This window comes from Alosa alosa, chromosome 4, assembly GCF_017589495.1.
Source record: "Alosa alosa isolate M-15738 ecotype Scorff River chromosome 4, AALO_Geno_1.1, whole genome shotgun sequence".
NCBI classification, from domain to species: domain Eukaryota; kingdom Metazoa; phylum Chordata; class Actinopteri; order Clupeiformes; family Clupeidae; genus Alosa; species Alosa alosa.
Window position 1 is genome coordinate 17,802,051 of NC_063192.1, and position 18,325 is coordinate 17,820,375.

General features: G+C 42.0%; 1 protein-coding gene across 1 annotated transcript; it reads right to left on the reverse strand.

Moving 5' to 3' along the window:
* Nucleotides 1-457: 457 nt before the first annotated feature.
* acvrl1 (activin A receptor like type 1) lies at nt 458-13,157 on the reverse strand. Its single transcript, XM_048241484.1, has 11 exons — nt 12,604-13,157; nt 8,853-8,918; nt 8,344-8,376; nt 7,914-8,147; nt 6,356-6,561; nt 5,646-5,745; nt 5,365-5,511; nt 4,771-5,046; nt 4,161-4,358; nt 2,564-2,694; nt 458-2,171 (listed from the first exon to the last, which is right to left on the reverse strand). Exons 2-11 carry the CDS (start codon nt 8,914-8,916, stop codon nt 2,025-2,027), a joined length of 1,536 nt encoding a protein of 511 aa, XP_048097441.1. The 5' UTR covers nt 8,917-8,918; nt 12,604-13,157; the 3' UTR covers nt 458-2,024.
* Between the last annotated feature and the right edge of the window lie 5,168 nt (nt 13,158-18,325).

Genomic DNA, 18,325 nt, shown 5'->3' on the forward strand with positions numbered 1-18,325 from the left:
GGGTGGGTTGGGGCTGGCATGGTCAAGCTCCGAGGCAGTGTGGAGGCCTCTGTACTCTGTTAAAAATAACCCCCCTTTCTCAGACCAGACATGCTGGGGCTTTGAAGGAGTATTATCTCCCCACGGTCCGCACAGCACAGACAGATACACCCAGACACATGCACACTCAGATGTGGGCGCACTCACAGACACAAATCAATGACTGTCCTATTCTTGGCCTATAGGATCCACTGGCCCTCGAACAAAAGGATCTGTGTATAACTGTCAGTTCACCTACAGTCAGATATACATTTTTCTGGATTTTAAAACGTCAATACAAAATAAAATGTTCGATTTGATTACTTGTCTTCAGCTCAAGTTGTATGTATTCTAAAAATAGTTAAAGAATTGATACTAGGATATGTTTTACAGCCGTTGTGTATAAGGTCAGAATGAGTAATCTGATATTGAAACACTCTTGTCATCTTCATTTTTATTTTTGCCAGGGTCTGTACATGAATGGGCAATTAAACCTTCTTTGCAGAAGAGTAAAATAAAAGTCGTTCACAGACAAAAGCATAGGTCTGAATGAAACATGATTATGAAAGATAGGTTACATTTTGTGTCTGTGAAATCCTGTCGCACCACAGTGAATTGCAGATATTGCAGGATTAGGGCCATGTCTTCAGATAGCTACAAGTAAACTAACTTTATCACAGACTGCTGTCAAAATAGCAATAGATCCATATGTGTATATGTTTGCATATGATCAAAGCACAACAGTTATTCAGTTAATTGAATGAAACATGTTTCACATAAACAGAACAATATGTGTTGCAGATCACCACAAGTGTTATGTGCACACAAGAAGTTATGAGGTGTTAGACCGCCTTGGAGCAGACAATATATGAATTGCTGCCCCCTAGTGGATAACAAATCTAGGTACAAGTAAGTCACAGGATAAGAATGATTATAAGGCAACCAATCTACAGTAAACAGCCACCTAAACCTACAATTGCTTTTTGAAAAACATGACTTCTAAAAGAATGACCATGATTGCATAGTGTTTCTTTATTTCCTTTTTTAAATTTATCACCATGTCCTGTTATAGATATAATATTATTGTTTTATACTTCAAAAAATTGTAGCCTATGGATATCCTTGATGATGATTACAAAAATCTTGTTGATAAAAATGTATATCATACAAAAGTATTAAATGGCAAGCTTAAGAGCTGAAGATACTGATGTGATCACTATTGGCACATGTGCAATGGCAAATGGTGTTGAAATAATAAAGGAAGTGGTGTCTTAATGGGAACGTGCATCGTGCATGTGGTTGATGCAGTGGGCTTCCAGGAAGAGTCGAATCAATACATCTCCATCCATACAATTAAACACACTGACACGGAATGGGAAATATGGCTCCCACCCTGCCCAGCTATTTGGAACGAAATACCTCCTTCAGGAATGACAGGAAAATCCTTAAGGAATTTGCGGAAATGTTTGAGGGAAGCCAGAATGACATGCACATCCTGGCAAAACAAAAGCCTTGAAAAATGAGCAGGACACCAAGAACTGTGGACTGAAATGCCGCACTGACGTGCATTCACTTTCCCCTCGTTAGTTGTCCAGCGTCTGCTCTGTTGCTCGCCTGTCACGCTTGACGGGCTTTTACGACACAGTCACTAAATCCTGGATTACATTCCTGTACAAAAAAAAGAAAACACAAGCGCGCAGAGAAAAGCACCAGCGGGGCCTGAAGTCCGTCTCAGTTGAGTCCAAAACAGTGGTCAAAGGCTCTGAATGGCAGGAAATCTTAAGAGGCGGCCTTGGCCATAGAGCACGAGACTGGACAGTGATGTCATGGGCTGAAGCGTAGAAACCGTCTCAAAAGGCACATTAGGCGAGGCCATCTCAAGAAAGATCACAAGGAAAAAGCATGGCAGCTCTTGCAGAGGAAACAGCAAATATACAGTATATATATATAAAACTTTGATTTCCACGCTTGGGTCGATTCCTGTGTCTTCCTGTGGTGGTTGTTGTTCAGACGTCCTGTTTGAGCTTTTCTGTGCTCTGGTCTGCGTCCTGGTCCAGTTTGGACAGGGTCTTGCGCACACGGAGAGCTGTCAAACGCGCTGGGGGGCTCTGGAACCAGCACTCTTTCATGACCTTTGCTATGGTGGACAGGATCTGGCAGAGAGAGAATATCAAGACAATCTGTAAATTACATCGACGCTGAGACCAGATGACAGAAGTGACCTGGATAGCAGCAGCAACAACAGTCTCTCAGGGATTCCTGCTGAGGTGTTTAAACACAGCAAGCCCATGGTGTTTTATACAACAGTGTATTTATACGTGTCTGTGTGTGTGTGTTTGTGTGTGTGTGTGTGTGTTTGTGTGTGTATGTATGTGTGTATGTGTATGTATGTGTGTATGTGTGTATGTGTGTGTGTATGTGTGTGTGTGTGTGTGTGTGTGTGTGTGTGTGTGAGAGAGAGAGAGAGAGAGAGAGAGAGAGAGAGAGAGAGAGAGTATGTGCGCGCGCGCGCGCGTGTGTGGGAGACTGTGTGTGTCTCTCTTACCGGATGGGAACACAGCCTGTTGTGCAGACTTGGCCTATACTGGTCCACACACACAACTTTTCTCATCTCCTCAAAGCTGGGATCCGAGGGCACCACGTCAAAGAAGGGAGGACGGTACTCCTCCACAATTCCTAGAATAACCACAAAATAACCCACTGATCAGTACTTTAGGAAGGGGGGGGGGGGCTCTCTTGCGACACCCATGCCAAATATGAAGGTGTAGCAAGACTGAATGCCATGACTAAAAACTGTATCTATCAGATGGGGTAGTGAAATGGGGGAGGTTGGCAGGAGGATTGATGCCGTGGGAGGCATGATGGACAGCAGCCAGCCGCAGCTCAAGCCTTAGGGGAGAAGGGGGAACAGGGAGTGGGACAATATCTACATTCTGATTACATTGGAATTAAATACGTAAGATGCTCGAATTTCGCCAGCCCAAAAGGACAACGTTTCCAGACATAGCTTAAAGATTAAGAGTGAATATGAGCGCCTCAGGCAATATGTATGAATGAAAAAAAAAGGGATAGAAAGAAAGAGAAGAGAAGAAAGAAAATAAAGAGTGAGGTCTGATAGCGGATCCCTGGAGAGTGTATTACATTGTAAGGGCACTGTGATTCCGTGGCGGTCTGAGTGTTCGTATGACTGAGCATCTGGATTGTATGAGGGAGAGAGTGCTGACACCAGATAACAGTGTTTATAATTACTGCACTGCTAATCATGTGAGAGGATAACAGACACAGTCAGACAGAGAGAGAGAGAGAGGGAGGCAGGGAGACTAGGAGAGTTTGTTGAACGACGACAAGTTTGTGCAACATGGTTTGCCAGATCGACGCACAAAACGGACATTATTCTAGACGCAAATTCATAATCTTTCAAGTGCGTAATGTCTGATTGGGTGAATTCTCAAAAGTACCCAATACACACATTTTCCATAGCTGATAATAAGGCCCTGTTTACACGACAATGCTCGCGGGTGAAAACAAAATATTTTATCCGATGTGCCTTTCGTTTAGACGGCGACAGCATTTTTGGGGCTTAAAAACGCAAAAAAGTGGTGAAACCACCATCCAGAGTGGAAATCTTAAAAACGCTCGCGTTCCTGTCTAAAGGGTAAAAACGCTCGCGTTCCCGTCTAAAGGGTAAAAACGCAAAAGTCTGCACTTGGTGGTGTTCTTGGTGGTGCTTCACACTACCACCTAGCCGCCTGGCATGCATACTACATTGAATTTCACACACTTTTGCATCACCGTGTGCACGCAGATTTCCCCCAAAAAATGCTCGTCTAAAGGGCTCAACATGCTTCTGCGTCAACGCGGGATAAAAAGTGAGAATGTAACGCCACTTTTGCGTTTTCTCTTCAGATCGTTTCCATCTAAACATAGCCTAAATATAAGAAAGTACTTATCACCGGAATCTGTAAAGCCCAGTCAGTTCATTCTGGTATGACTAACTGAATCATTATGAAACTGTCACTGTTAAAGAATTTACAGGCTAGAAACTCTTTGGGGGGGTTGATTAATCTAGCCAAGAGCTCATAAATGACTTCAATTTATAGCCACTCTCGACAGCTCAATTTCCCCACTGGACAGGCCATTACCATTCACGACGGTCCGGCGGGTGATCTCCCACAGCACCAGGCCGAGGGCCCAAATGTCCGTCTGCTTGTAAGACTCGAAGACTTCCACGCGGATGCTCTCATCCAGCACCTCTGGCGCCATGTAGCGCTTGGTGCCCACGCGAGGGTTGTTGCCCACGTCCAGGTAGTCATTGTTCTGAGAGTGTATGACGGCCAGGCCTACAACAAACAACATTTACATTTACATTAATTTATCTGACTACTAAGTGACTTACAGCAATAGAATAACATTTAAGCTACAGTGCAGAGGAGACATTAGCTAGGAATTACCACTGCATCTGTCAATACTATAGAGGATAGGAGTGCCTACATTATAAGTACTTTGTAAGCAACTAGACAAAACTAAACAAACAAAAATGCTGCATGAAACTCACCTACTCATCTAAAGGCCTAATTAAATGTATCCTTAAGGAAAATAAGTGGGGTGTGCCATGGGCTTACTGTATAGACATTTATTTGTCTTGTCTATATAGGATTAGTGTTGACATAGCCAGCTCATAAACATGTTGATGTGGTCTGTGGTGCTTCTGCTCTCCTGCAAACAGACACCCAAACATGCTGCTGGACTGACCCAGGTCGGCGATGCAGCACTGTCCGTTCCTCTTGACCAGGATGTTGCGGCTCTTGAGGTCTCGGTGGGCGATGGCCGGCTTGCCCTGCGTGCTGAGGATCTCGGTGTGCAGGTGCACCAGGCCACTGGCCACAGACAGGCACATGCGCAGGCAGCCCTCGGGGTCCAGGCTGCTGTACTGCAGGAAGTCGTAGAGCGAGCCCAGCTCGTGGAAGTGTGTGATCAGCCACAGCTGCGTGCTGGAGTTCTTGGACGTCATGTCTGACGCAATAAAGCCTAGCGGTAGAGACGCAGAGGGAGTCAGGTGGACTACACCTGCTGCCCAGAAAAGCACAAAAAGCCCTAACATCCAACCATTCTAAAACAAGTTAATCCACCCTCCACACAACAATATGGTGGTCTAAAAAGGAACCAGGAACACATTGAAAACTCTATCTGTATAACATAAACACATTTTGGAAAAGAAGGATGCATCCCTTAAAAGAGTTAATATCCTACAAACACATGCTATTATTCCGAGCATTACATCTTTACAATCTATGGAATATAAACTCTATTAAGAGCAACAAGAGGTCACTGGGGGACTCATCTCACCCAGGATGTTGTCATGTCTGAGCTGAACAGTGTTGTAGATCTCAGTCTCACGGAACCAGGACTGCTCGTCCCGAGAGGAGAAGATCTTTACAGCCACACTCTCACCCGTCCACGTGCCTCTCCACACTTCTCCATAACGGCCTTTACCTGTGCGCGCGCACACACACAGACACACACACACACAGCAGTGAGATACTGTGATACAAACTTTGACTAAATCAGTGATGTACTGCTGTATTACTACAAACGATGAGCACAAGGGGAGCAGAGCATGCTCTTACCGACACACTCCACAAGTGAAATCTGTCGAGCCATCGTTCTCTGCACCAGATAAGGCAGCCCTGTCCCACTGCCAGAGGTGCAGAACTCATCAAAAATGTCCTGCGCAAAACACAAGGTGCATCCTCTTCAGCATGTCCATGTGCACTTAGCATTACTTTCAACATAAGCTCTTACTAAATATTAAAACATTTCCTGCATACACTACAAATATTATACTTTGTTCGATTTGGTAATCAAGGCAAGCAAGGGGTTTGACAGCAATGTTTCAGTGCAATGTGGATACTCTGCTATGCTAGAGCATCCAGTTTAATGAACATGTAAAACCTCTTTGGATGCACAGAGTGCAGGTCAGACAAGTGGAATGTTAAAGGAAAATTCCGGTATTCAGCACTTTGAGTCCCTTTTCTGGTTTGTTTTGGATGAACTAGAGTGGTGGACACCGAAATTTTGACGATTGGTCCTGTCTCGACCTTTCTGACTCGTTTTGAATCGCCTTTGACGGCTCAGGGTGGCTGCCAACAGGCATACTGTAGTAGGCTACTCTACTACTACTACTAAAAGGGCCTTAAAGTGCTAAAAACCGGAATTTTCCTTTAATGGGATTCCATCCCTAACAAGAAATTATGTAGGTGGAATGTCAACAGCTGTGTCCTTTGCCCAGCCTGGCCTGACAGCTCTGAGCTTAGCAGCCCTGAGGGGCAGACCTTACCCCGTAGTTGGGGTCAGCTCCTGCATGGATCTTCATCATGGTGGCGTCGTCGTCGTCCTTGGCGAGTCTGTAGTGGGGCTTGCGGGAGCGCAGCCACAGCACCAGGGCACACGTGGCCATGGCGACGATCAGCAGCAGCAGCAGAGGCACGGCCACCAGCATGATCACGCTGTCTGGACCTGTCTCACTAGCCGGTGGCTTCACCTCTACACACGGCATATACAGTACGTGCAAGAAAACAAACACAAACAGTCACAACCACACACACACACACACACACACACACACACACACACACACACACAGATATGAAAATAGACTTATATGTACACTTTTGAAGTATACTTTAAGTAAAAACTTTTAAATGCTATAGTATATTTAGCTAACAAAATGATCTTCACTATGAGTCATTCATATGTGAAACGTTCCTGCCCCTCAGTGGATTAACAATGACCACTAGATGGCAGCAACCGCCTTACATTCTTTACTGCTGCTTTGTACAATGACGGTCACAGATATAGATAACCAATACATGTGTTTTCCTCCTAGTTTATTCCTGTTTATGTAAACAAGCTGTGGTGTGAGGGGCTAAAAGCCAGGTATTATCATAATTAACACCTAAACCTAAACTAGGCAGTCTTTACCCTCTGATGTTTCAAAAGCAACGTTTGGTATGAGGTGCTATACTCACCCTGCATTGGCTGCTCTTCTCTGATCAGTTTGTTCCAAATAATTAAAAACTAAAGACAGTGCATAGTGTGCAGGACTGTGGCAGTGGTTTGCCCTAGTTAGGGCTTCAAGTAGTTATATTGAGGGTACCTCAGGACTAATATAGACTGATACAGATATCTAACTTTATATTTTGTGTGTTCCTAACTGAGCTTTGCTGTTGCACAGGACTAATATAGACTGATACAGATATCTAACTTTATATTTTGTGTGTTCCTAACTGAGCTTTGCTGTTGCACAGGACTAATATAGACTGATACAGATATCTAACTTTATATTTTGTGTGTTCCTAACTGAGCTTTGCTGTTGCACATGAAAGTTATTTTGGTGTTCAGCAGATTAAGCTATTTCTATTTTCCAGCTGAGGTATTTCTTGCTGCCCTACCAACAATACTTTCAGAGATGGTGGTAAAGATAGATCAAGCCACATTGCTACGGTGCCTCTCTGCTATCTCGCACAATGTTAGGCTCTGTCTGTGGTGCAAACAGGTACAGTTAGGGGCTAAATTATTCATACCCCTGGCAAATATTGATTTAATGTTGCTTTTCTCTTGACCAATATGTTTGTTCTGACTGAAAATGACACAGCCACACGGCTAAAGGTTGTAAGACAATGTGGTAGAAACATGGAATCCAAGAAAGAAGCATTTTCATCTTTTTAAAAAATATTTATGAAAAATGGCATGTCCAAAATTATTATTATATATAATTTGTCATTTTCAGCCAGAACAAATATATTGGTCAAGAGAAAATCAACATTAAATGAATATTTGCCAGGGGTATGAATAATCTTGTTCCTAACTGTATGTTGAAAGGCCGTGTCCCTGACCTGGTACTTTGGGCTCGGTGAGGTCCTCATTGCACAGGTCCTTGTTGTTGCAGCAGGAGATGTGCAGGCCTGGGATGCGCGCTGTGCGGCAGGTCTCGTACTGCGCCTGCTCGAAGCAGCCCCTGGACTGGGCACCGTGGACCACGGTGAAGAAGCACCAATGGCCAGAGCAAGTGCCAGGGCAGTTTGGACGGTTTTCGCACGCACACGTCACCAAGCGACTGGAGCCAGCCACTGAGAGAGTAAAGGAGTAAAGTGGGGGTGGGGGAGGTGGACCTTCTGTTAGCATGCTATGCACATGTAACTTCTGTAAGACACATAGCTATTCACATGTAATGGGTAATCTCTATGGACATGTTTGACATGTTTGTTAAGACACGAGTTAAACACTTGTCCTAACAAACATCCCAAACACTGTCTTAACTCTTACCTTCCTCTGTGGATGAGTAATCTGTTATCTGATCTGCACAACAAAGAAGAAACTAATGAGTCATAGCCAGAGGCACATCTCTTCTGTTGTTACTAAACATGCTATCTATCCATTCAGTTAATCACTGTATGCAGACATTAAACAAGACCCAATTGTATTGTCATTTTCACACTTCTTATCAAGAATTACTCCCATGGGGATCTGACCGCCTTTCTGATCGACACATAGAGAATAGGACAGAGGCATTAAGGATACAGAGCTACAGGCCACTGAGAGTTGTCTTTGGGGGAGTTCACGCCACACACAGGTCTAGCCGGCTGGGTCACAGCCTGTAGGCTTGAAGTGGCAAGCACAGCAGGAAGGCTCTCACTTCCTCCTTTTCATTGTCTTGCTACTGCACAGTACAAATCCTCACATCTGCATCTGATTTACACTGACGCATGCACACACAAACACACATGCAGAATAGAAATGTGGTGATGGCGGTTTGTGGTGTGCCTGAGTCTTACCTGCAGGAACACATAGTAGCCAAGCTGTGGCAAGCAGGGCCTTGAGTATGGTGACTTCCCCCATTTCTGTGAAACAGAGGGTAAAAATATACTGTGACCTTTGGCCCTTGTGATCAAACCTAATTTTTCATGCACCACTTTCATCTTGTCGTCAGCTTTCTGTTTTTTTCCACTCTCTCTCTATCTGTCATCAGTTCACACCAAACTTCACTTATAGAAGTTCCCCATCTATGGCGACAGCAGCGCTAGCTGAATGGCTGACTAGACATCTTTGCGGGGAGCGCCTCTTCCCCAGTGGAAATAATGGCCACCGCGGCGCACTGCCTCTGTACCCATAGCAGAGGAAGTCGTGAGCTCAGAGAACAACAGCCGTAGGACTGCGTCCAGTCAGTCTGGCTGCCCCTTAATTGCAGCCAGCCCCGGTGGGAGGGAGGGAGGGAGGGAGAGAGAGAGGGGGGGAGGGAGGAAGGAGAGGGGGAGAGCGGGACTGGCTGTTCAGGGCGGCCTGGAGCCTCTATGGCTGCTCTGCACGCAGAGTAAATATTGATGGCTATGCTTCCTGCCATTGAGAGGCCGCACCCAGCACGCCAGCCGGGAACTTGGGGCAGCTCATTTGTTAGGACTGGGATATACCAGGTCACGCACGCAATATGGCTGAGAGTGTGTGTGTGTGTGTACTACTTGTTTGTTGTTGGGGGCAGGAGAGGTGGGGGTTTTGGGCCAAGCTTCGGTCTTGTATTTGTGTTTGAAATATTTGTGCTGGCTAAAATATGTATATATCTGCATAATCAAAAACAAAATCAGGGAAGTGTTGTGAACCATATCATTAGAGCCAAAAGAGATTCCAGTTACATTTTTCTTTAACTGGCTGCCTCTTCAGAGCTCCATCATAACACTGTGTACAGGGTGGAGGAGGACTGATTTGAGTGCCATTTTGAGTCCCTTTTTGTGTCCTCTTGCAATGCACTGCACAGATGCCAGAGTTCCTGGCCAGCTTAAGTTCTCACAGACATGACACACTCATAATACTTGATGTTTCGGAAGGTCAAAAGTCAAAAGCTTGGGGGTTTATTTAATTTCAGATCTGTGTACACTTTTGTAGCTTGTTGCTTTAACCCTACTCTCTGATATAGAAGGTTTCTGATTTCAAGTTTATCAACTCTGTTTTTAATTATTACCAGCAGTCGTGACATTTTTCTGAGATGCCCCAGCAGTTATTGTGGCATGCTTTTAAATGGATGTCAGAGCCCAGGCCTTTCCTGTATTATGTTTCCTGTAGGAGGACGCTCATTCCCAGGCTCTGTGATGACACTGAGACAAATCTCTTTTTTAATGGAGGTCTTTTTCTCACAGAAAATAGTAATGATGCCAATACTTTGATGAAACAGTTGGCCTGATATTTATATGCTATTAAAAAGTTGATTCCAGGTGACAGAAAAACTGACTTGGATCACTGTGTTCACCAAATAGTGTGCATTAAAGTATGGCTATGAAGCCTCTGCCATTTCTCTTCATTTGATCCTACAGAATGCCAGACCCAAAACCTTTGTATACCTATTACAATATTTTATTGTTTTGGGATTTAATTGTTAAAGCAACACCAAAGAGTTTTTTGTACCTTAAAATAATGTTTCCAAAATTGTTTCAGTGGTTCATCAACTCGTAACAGGGTGAACGGCACTTCTGCATTCGCTTCGCGGCCCATATCGGCTATAACCGCACTATGTAAATTGCCAGATCGGGTAGCGGATCTGTAGTTTGATGGAATGAGACATAAGAAACAAATTTGACTTGCATCTGATGTCGCAATGCATCGTACTTTCATAAATCATGCAACATACTCTACCTTGTCTGTGGACATCGTTATTTGCAAAGCCGATGCTGGATAAACAAATAACGTGCGTGCATCAGAGGGAAAGTTCTTTGGTGTTGCTTTAAGGATAGACATCAGATTTACTATACTTTTCTGTTGCCAATCAAGTTATTTCTCATGATGACCTAAACATTTGACATATTTGGGTCAATGTAGTGAATGAGAAAGAATGCATATCTCCATCAAGATTCTGACAGCACAAACCTGTCCACAGTCAAGAAATACATTTCACCAGGACTGACTGATAGAAAGACATTCATGGGAATGGCCAACACTCTTGCTTCAAGGAAGCATATAACAATTGCACTGTGACTTTTTACAGATGTTTACAGTTAAGAGTCATTCATTCTCCAGGGGTCTGATGAAATTTGTATACTGGTAGTGTGTAATTTGCGAGCCACCCAGAAGACACTGGACATAAACACAGTGTCATCCCGTTGGAGTTAAGCTAGTCTCCATGGAGCTACATAACTGTCTGTGATTTCCCCCCAGTCGCCCCAGTAAATCAGATTGAGACGAGAGAATGCAAACCTCCCCAAACAGCAGGATAGAGTTCTTAAGTCTACTCGAACTCATAGCTTCAGTTTTCGAGAGTTAACTTCCTCTCTGCTTTAAACTGCCTTCGTGATCTGCCTTCTTCTGTGAGAATAAGACTGACACCTTCTTCACGTGTTTCCTGTCTATGATCCGTGGGAAGATGAATCTGAGTTGCATTACTGATTAACTACTGACAAATGTTGCAATGACTCTTTGGCAAAACTATGTGAATGGGTATGGTTAGTCAAAAATGAGATTTATGATGCAAATGATAAGTCTTAGAGTTTATATGTTTGATTACATCTGTGGTAGAATATTTCTGTCATGGAAAAATAAAATTCCATTTGTGCTAAAACTACCACCCACCATATTATAATAGGTTCCATCTTTCTCAATCCTACAGTTTGCAGAGTTGCAGTGCTGAAACAGACCATGTTGAGCTTAACTCAGCCTGCTATGATTTCATCACAATGACAACTTTTCCTTACTTTATTCAGATGGTATTTGCAGTGGACAAAGATTTGGTCATTTTTTTCTTCAAAATGGTTTAATGCTGACAATATTACCATGGCAAGTTATTTGCAGTAAGAATAAAAATATAACTACGACATTGAAACTATCTTCCCTTGACAGTTACAGTACCTCTGTTATGGTCTTCAAGAATCAAAAAAACATAGACATGACTCACTGACAATTGGTGGTGGGGAATATTCTGAAAAGCCAGTTCTAGTCTTGTCTACAATAACACCCAGAGCTATTTCTCAAGGAAGAAACTAATGTGAAATCATGTTTAAATATGCCTAGGATACAGTTCTCTTCTGTAGGCCAACTCATTCCTTCTCAAACAAAAATATTTGTCTATTTCCAATGGCCTTTGCCTCTTTCAGACTTAATAGATACAAGAATATGACATGGCAACATGAAGCTTTTTCTAAAAGCCCACACTGAACACATCTATCTACTTTTCACTCTGCTTATTTGGTGGTTTATAAAAGTTGAGATAGTGATCTCAGATGACTCACCTGAGTTTAGAGGATAATAACATTCCGGAGTTGGAATGTAAATAGGCCTATGTTCTATTCACTGTTGAAATTTCTGATGGTAGTTTAAGGAATTTGTTATGAAAATACATTGGTTCTGAAGCCTTATTCACAAATTCCAGAGAGCGTAGCCTATTCTGAAGTGATATTCAAATAACACCAACATGGAGAAGAAGCGAATAGCCTACAGAATGCCCAAGAGAACATAAAAAAGAGTCTTTAAGAGTTTGACTTTGGATAGCCTACTAGTCTATCTAGTCTTTATCATGAAAAGTAAGCTGATTAAAACACCTGGTTTTACCTGGGTTTCCCGTAGCAGCAACAAGTCAGTTCACATCCAACTCTTTATGGAACCGTTTTACATCAGCAATTTTGCCAGAGCACCGCTTATCTCCCATAGAAGTAGGCTAATAACAAGTCTTTTGATTCACAATATCCCAAGTAGCCTACGTTGAATAGTCTCTAACAGTCACGTAGAGATTTCCATCTCCAGATGTGCTGGATCCTACTCACATCCTCCTACTAAACCGCATGCTCGAAAACCTCTCAAACTCGACACGATACCATTTTCACCGATTCAAATATGTATAATGTTGTAGTTTTCGACAAACCAACAGAGATATTATGTAGCTAAAACTCTTTCAATCGTCGACATTCTTCTCGAGCGACGATGTTCTGATTTGTGTCCGGTCAACGCAGTCTGAGCAGCTGTATCTTGCTACTAAATCTTCTAGGCTACTGATAAAACGAAAACTCGAATCGGAGGTCTAGAGAGGGACTAGACGTCATCCGCTTTGTGATAAACATACAAACAGTGTCTCCGTCCGTCGGCTCCATCTCAATAAGTGCAACCAAACTTTGTTGTGTTCCTGATGTTAGGGTAAGATTACAGATTTTAAATATACAATTATGTCCCACCCCTAGGGTTGCCACATTTGTGTAAATCCCCACCCCCCAAAAAATGTTTAAAAAAAAAATAAAACCTTATATAAACCTTATATATTATAAATTATACAGTTATAAATATTAAAAAATGCTGCTAATTTTATGCTGTTGAACTTGTATGGTGCATTATTGTCATTTTAAGAGGTCGCTCAGTCTACGCTTTCTCATAAAAGCCTATCACCAGCTCTTGTAAGATATAAGGCTAATCCATAAACTGTAGACATGTTTGTCTACGTGCCACATTGATAACACAATATTAACAATACTATGCATAATATTAAGTTGTACAAGCAGTTATAAGTTTCGTACATTAAAATGGGATATCAACAATGACACCTGGAACCTGCGAGTCTATCGCTTTCTCTGGTGCGCTATGGCGCGGGAATCGTGCCTAAAACCTTCCGACCGTCCATCTGATCAACCAACCGAACATCATACCACCTGCCTTACTTACACGTATCAGAATAATTGCCTTTTTATAAGCAGCCTACATATACCTACATGAACTTACACGTATCCAACACGTGCCCAGAATTGTTGCAACATGTACTTGTTCTGTTGGAACATGATGGATACATGTAGGCTTGTGTTGGAACATGAATACATGTAGGAACACTGTACAATGTTGAAACGTCATTAAATGAACATTCATTAGTCTATTTGTGTCGTTATTAGTGACAAGCTATTGCTATTGTTGCTTAAACTATTATGCGTATTAACCATCGGCAAAACAGGACTATAACCATTTATCTGCGAGATATGAGAAATGCCATAGGCTGGCCTACCACATTTTCTCTTTCTTACATCAATATGTTATGGAAGCATATGAGCCCACTTCAAATCTCCAAATATGTGATTATGTATCCTAGCCTATAGGTTAAGTTTAACAACGTTTTATGGACAATATCCCTCGGACTGCAATTTGAATAGATGTTCCTGTGCTGTACTGTAAAAGTAGACCTACGGCCATTTCTTAGAGTGGCTTGAGATTAACATAGCCTAAATACTGTAATGTTGACACTAATAAAGATACGTTTATAAGTAGGCTAACAAATGAAAAGTGTTTTCAGCTGAAATGGCATGAAGGCTATATGTGGACCGCCTGGACCTTTGAGCAAAACATCAGCAGACAGTGAAGCCCTCAGTGTAGCAATGCAGACTGTTCGGGGGAACCTGCTTATCCAACTGTGGGTCGCCAGTCGAACTGACAGGCTTATCATAAATTTGCATTTATTTAATTTGGCTATAGGCTACGATTAAAGTTCCTATGGTTCACAACTAGGCCTACTCGCAATATGCTATTGACAGTAACCACAATTTGTAGCCCTATTGGTCATGTTAAGCGTTACTTGCAATGTGAAACTAAAATCTAAGACAGTAGAAAATTATGTTTTTAATTTAATTAAGTCTTTAAACTGAATTTTCTACTGTCTTAGATTTTAGACAAACAGACAAAATGCACCAAAAACAAAACCTCCGGAGAGGTAGCTACACATATGTTGTTGCATGATAAAGCAATGAACTGTGCTGGTAGTCGTTTGACATGACGTTTGATGGATCCACCTGATGGTAGGAAGGGAGGTTTTTGGCACCATTCCCGCGCTATAGTGCGCACTCAAGATGCGTTCCCAATTAATTAGAGTAGGCCTAAACGTTCAAGTTAGACGATGCTGCATGATCATCCTTGCATGTAACACGGAGTTGGTGCATTTTGACATCGTAAACATTCTCGAAGAGAGAAAAGCAGTTAGCAATAAAGTTATTTAATGGCTACATGTACTCCTCTGTCCCTTGGTGGCCTTGTGCGTGATGCGCATGGTGAATACAATGTTGAAACATTTCCTATAGCTTCTTATCTATATTTGCCCTGATGCACTGTTGACGCAGACACACGCACTGGCTTTGGACTCCTTTCCCTGCTGCTGTCCCTTCCTATATTAGCCTACAGAGCAACAGGCTAGACAGGCGCGTGTAACTACAAGAGGGGTCTGACTCTGGGTCTGTGGTTGCGCGGCAGTTGCTAGGTAATAATGTAAACTCTATTTTTGCTGCCAGTCAACAAAAAGCATGTCTTTTATGTCTGTGTACGTAGTCTACACAGGATCTGATGTAAGATGAACACAACCAAGAACCAAAACAAATAGCCGTTTCATTTGAAACTAGCAGACAATTCGTGTCCCGGAAAATGTTAGGCTACTAACTAATCCGGGACAGTCACAGAGAACAATCCAGGGAAATCCAGTAGGCCTTACTACATGTGGCAACCCTACCACCCCTCATTGTCTCAGACGCGGTTCGCTTGGAATGCGTTCTCTTCACTGTTTTCCTGTTAACCTCTCATTTTCTCTCCTTTTTTTCTTTTCCGCTGTCTAGCGTCTATGAATAGACCAATTTTGGCGTTTACGGATATTACCAAGGCCATGCCATATGCATGGCTCATAATGTGAAATGTATGGTTTTCTTGCTACCTAATTCCATTTAGCCTAACCTGACACAAATTGCATAGGGTATCCTAACATTCAGACTACTTTAGGGCATTGGCATCATAGGCCTACTTTAACACCACCACATCGACAGATCATATATAGCCTACTATTATTGCTTGTAGAGAGGGACTAGCAGAGTTCAGATCATCCTTGATATGTAGCAGCCTAATTTATGTGGCAATACCCATAAGACCCAGAGGTAGGCTATAGCATCACAGACCTGTGACTGAAAAAGTGCGATCTCACCTGACCATCACAATGTATTGAGCAGACAGCACTCACTATGTTCTTGGAAAACACCTCTTAAAGGCCCATTACAGGTTTTGGTTTTCTTTCTTAAATATGACTAACCTATTTTTTATTAAATGTGCACATTTTCTGAATAACTATAACCATAATTATTCTACCATGACCAGACATGTAGGCTACACAAATTACCATGTCAAACTAGAGGATCTCACTGGGCATTCTTATCTTGTATGTCACTCAGTGGCGTTGGATGAGAGGAGTTATGAGGGAATGAAACATAATCTTAGGCAAACATTGCTCATTTTTAAAACAAGATACCACATCGAGTAGAATGCATTAATGCTATCCTAGACTGGACCTGCTGCATTTTGTCAAGGCATGTTATCTGTCGTTTTGGCCTATGTCTTCTACACAGCTGGGAGACTTCACACTGGTGCTAAGAGGAACAGAGGAATGGTTTTTGATCATTTCCCCCTCCTCTTGTCCTATTTCATCCATGTGATTTTGAGATCTGGCTTTCCCCTGAACTCTTTCAACATCAACAGTTTGTTGTGCAATAGTATATCGAAAATTGTAGCGTGGGATCCATTTTCAGAAGAACATAGAAATAAATTATATCAAATAATATTCATCATACAATTATAATGCGAATGTAAGTATTGTCCGGATTGTTTCACATACTGAATGTTTGCCTTCCCCCATTTACCTCACACAGCAGTGTGACTGGCTGCATTTTATTTTTAAATAAGGAAAATAAGTTGTTGTTACAAAAGAACAGTTTCCTTTCCTGAGTGTGTAGTAGGCCTACATTAGAAGTAATTTTTTCAGTAAATCACTCACTAAATTTATGTCACTAAATTTATGCCGTGCTGCACTTTGCTTAAAAAGGACACTTCAGTTCAGTAAACTAGAACTTCAGTTCATGTACATGCAAACAGTCTTGCTCGTGGTATATGAATTGGAACTTCACACACAGCAATGTGATGAGGCTTAAACTCTACTTAGATTCAAGACATTTCATGAGAGGTTTAGACCTTAGGCCTTAGATGTGGATCTGAGGCTGCTATTGTGGTTTTGTTTGTTTCTGTTCAGTATAAACTCTGTTTCATAGTATGTGTTCTAAATTAATGTGCCATTTCTTTCAGATATAGTTTTAAAATGTATATGGGAAAAGACACCAAAATGGAGGGTTCATCATTTTGTGAGTCTGGCCAGCTCAGGTCATGTGTGTCACATAACATTGCCACCATGAGCGGATTACTAGAGAACAAGACCACGCCAGCCAAGTTAAACCCTTTCTGTTCCTGTAATAGCAGGAATTAGCCAAACGACAGCTCCGCTGTCATTCCACTGGTGCACAGTTTGTCATAGTCTTAACACAATACAGCACTATGCTGCATCCTTACTGTCTAAAATACCAGTTTATCTTTTATTTAACCCAATGTACTTCAGATTTTATGTTCAAGTGCAAGATACTCTGTAACTGCAGACTATTTACAAAGTGACTAATGTATGAATATACAGGTAAATACAATTCAACCTCACAGTTTGGCTCAAGTATAATTTAAGATGCACTAATGTTTGTTCCTGTCATTTTGGGCATAGTGCTTGAAAGAGGCGTAGTTGAAAGTCATTGCATTAAGGGTTACATACATAAAGTATGCACTGTGAACTATGTAAGTGTAACTTAGTCTGGTGTGATACTCCATTGTAACCCCTTTTGTAGTATACCAAGATGGTGTAATTCCTGAGATTGAATAAAAGTGCTCATCTAAAAAGTAATTTTGATGGCAAAGAAGGGAAATCATTTCCCCATATGGGTGAAACGTAAACCACAGATGGGCATCGGAGAGAAAAAATGAACAAACAAACAAATAAACAAAAGTCTCTTCAGAAATCCACAGACATGAAAATTACAACTACTCCCTTCAAGCAGAACTGGGAATTTTTGTGTTTCACTTCATTCCACTCACAGAAATGTGCTACACAGCCAAGGGTGATTAGTAGAGACCATATGGTAGCCACTTTTAATCCACAATCACAACAGTTGGCAAAAGTCCTTTCAAGTGCCTCATCTTGCTAGCTTGGTAAACAGAGTGGACAGGTAGTATGTGAATCCTGACACTTTAGGACACTTTTTTGTCCTAAAATGTATAAACGTATGACTAGCAAGTTGTATTTAGCTCAAAAGGGAGCAAGAAGCCTAATTTCACCTTCATAGTTACATACATCACACATAATCTACCTGTATATCAACACAGGCCCATGTAATAAGAATTTACAAAATTCTTTGGAGATGGGCTCATCAGTTTCAGATCAGTGGACATTATTTACCAACACTTG

What these genes read in the sequence shown, in the direction of transcription:
- acvrl1 (XM_048241484.1), bottom strand. Translation starts at nt 8,916, where the DNA reads ATGGGGGAAGTCACCATACTCAAGGCCCTGCTTGCCACAGCTTGGCTA. An exon ending in GCTACTATGTGTTCCTGCAG is followed by an intron (nt 8,377 to 8,852) that starts GTAAGACTCAGG and finishes TTTGTTGTGCAG; the next exon opens with ATCAGATAACAGATTACTCA. An exon ending in TTACTCATCCACAGAGGAAG is followed by an intron (nt 8,148 to 8,343) that starts GTAAGAGTTAAG and finishes TTACTCTCTCAG; the next exon opens with TGGCTGGCTCCAGTCGCTTG.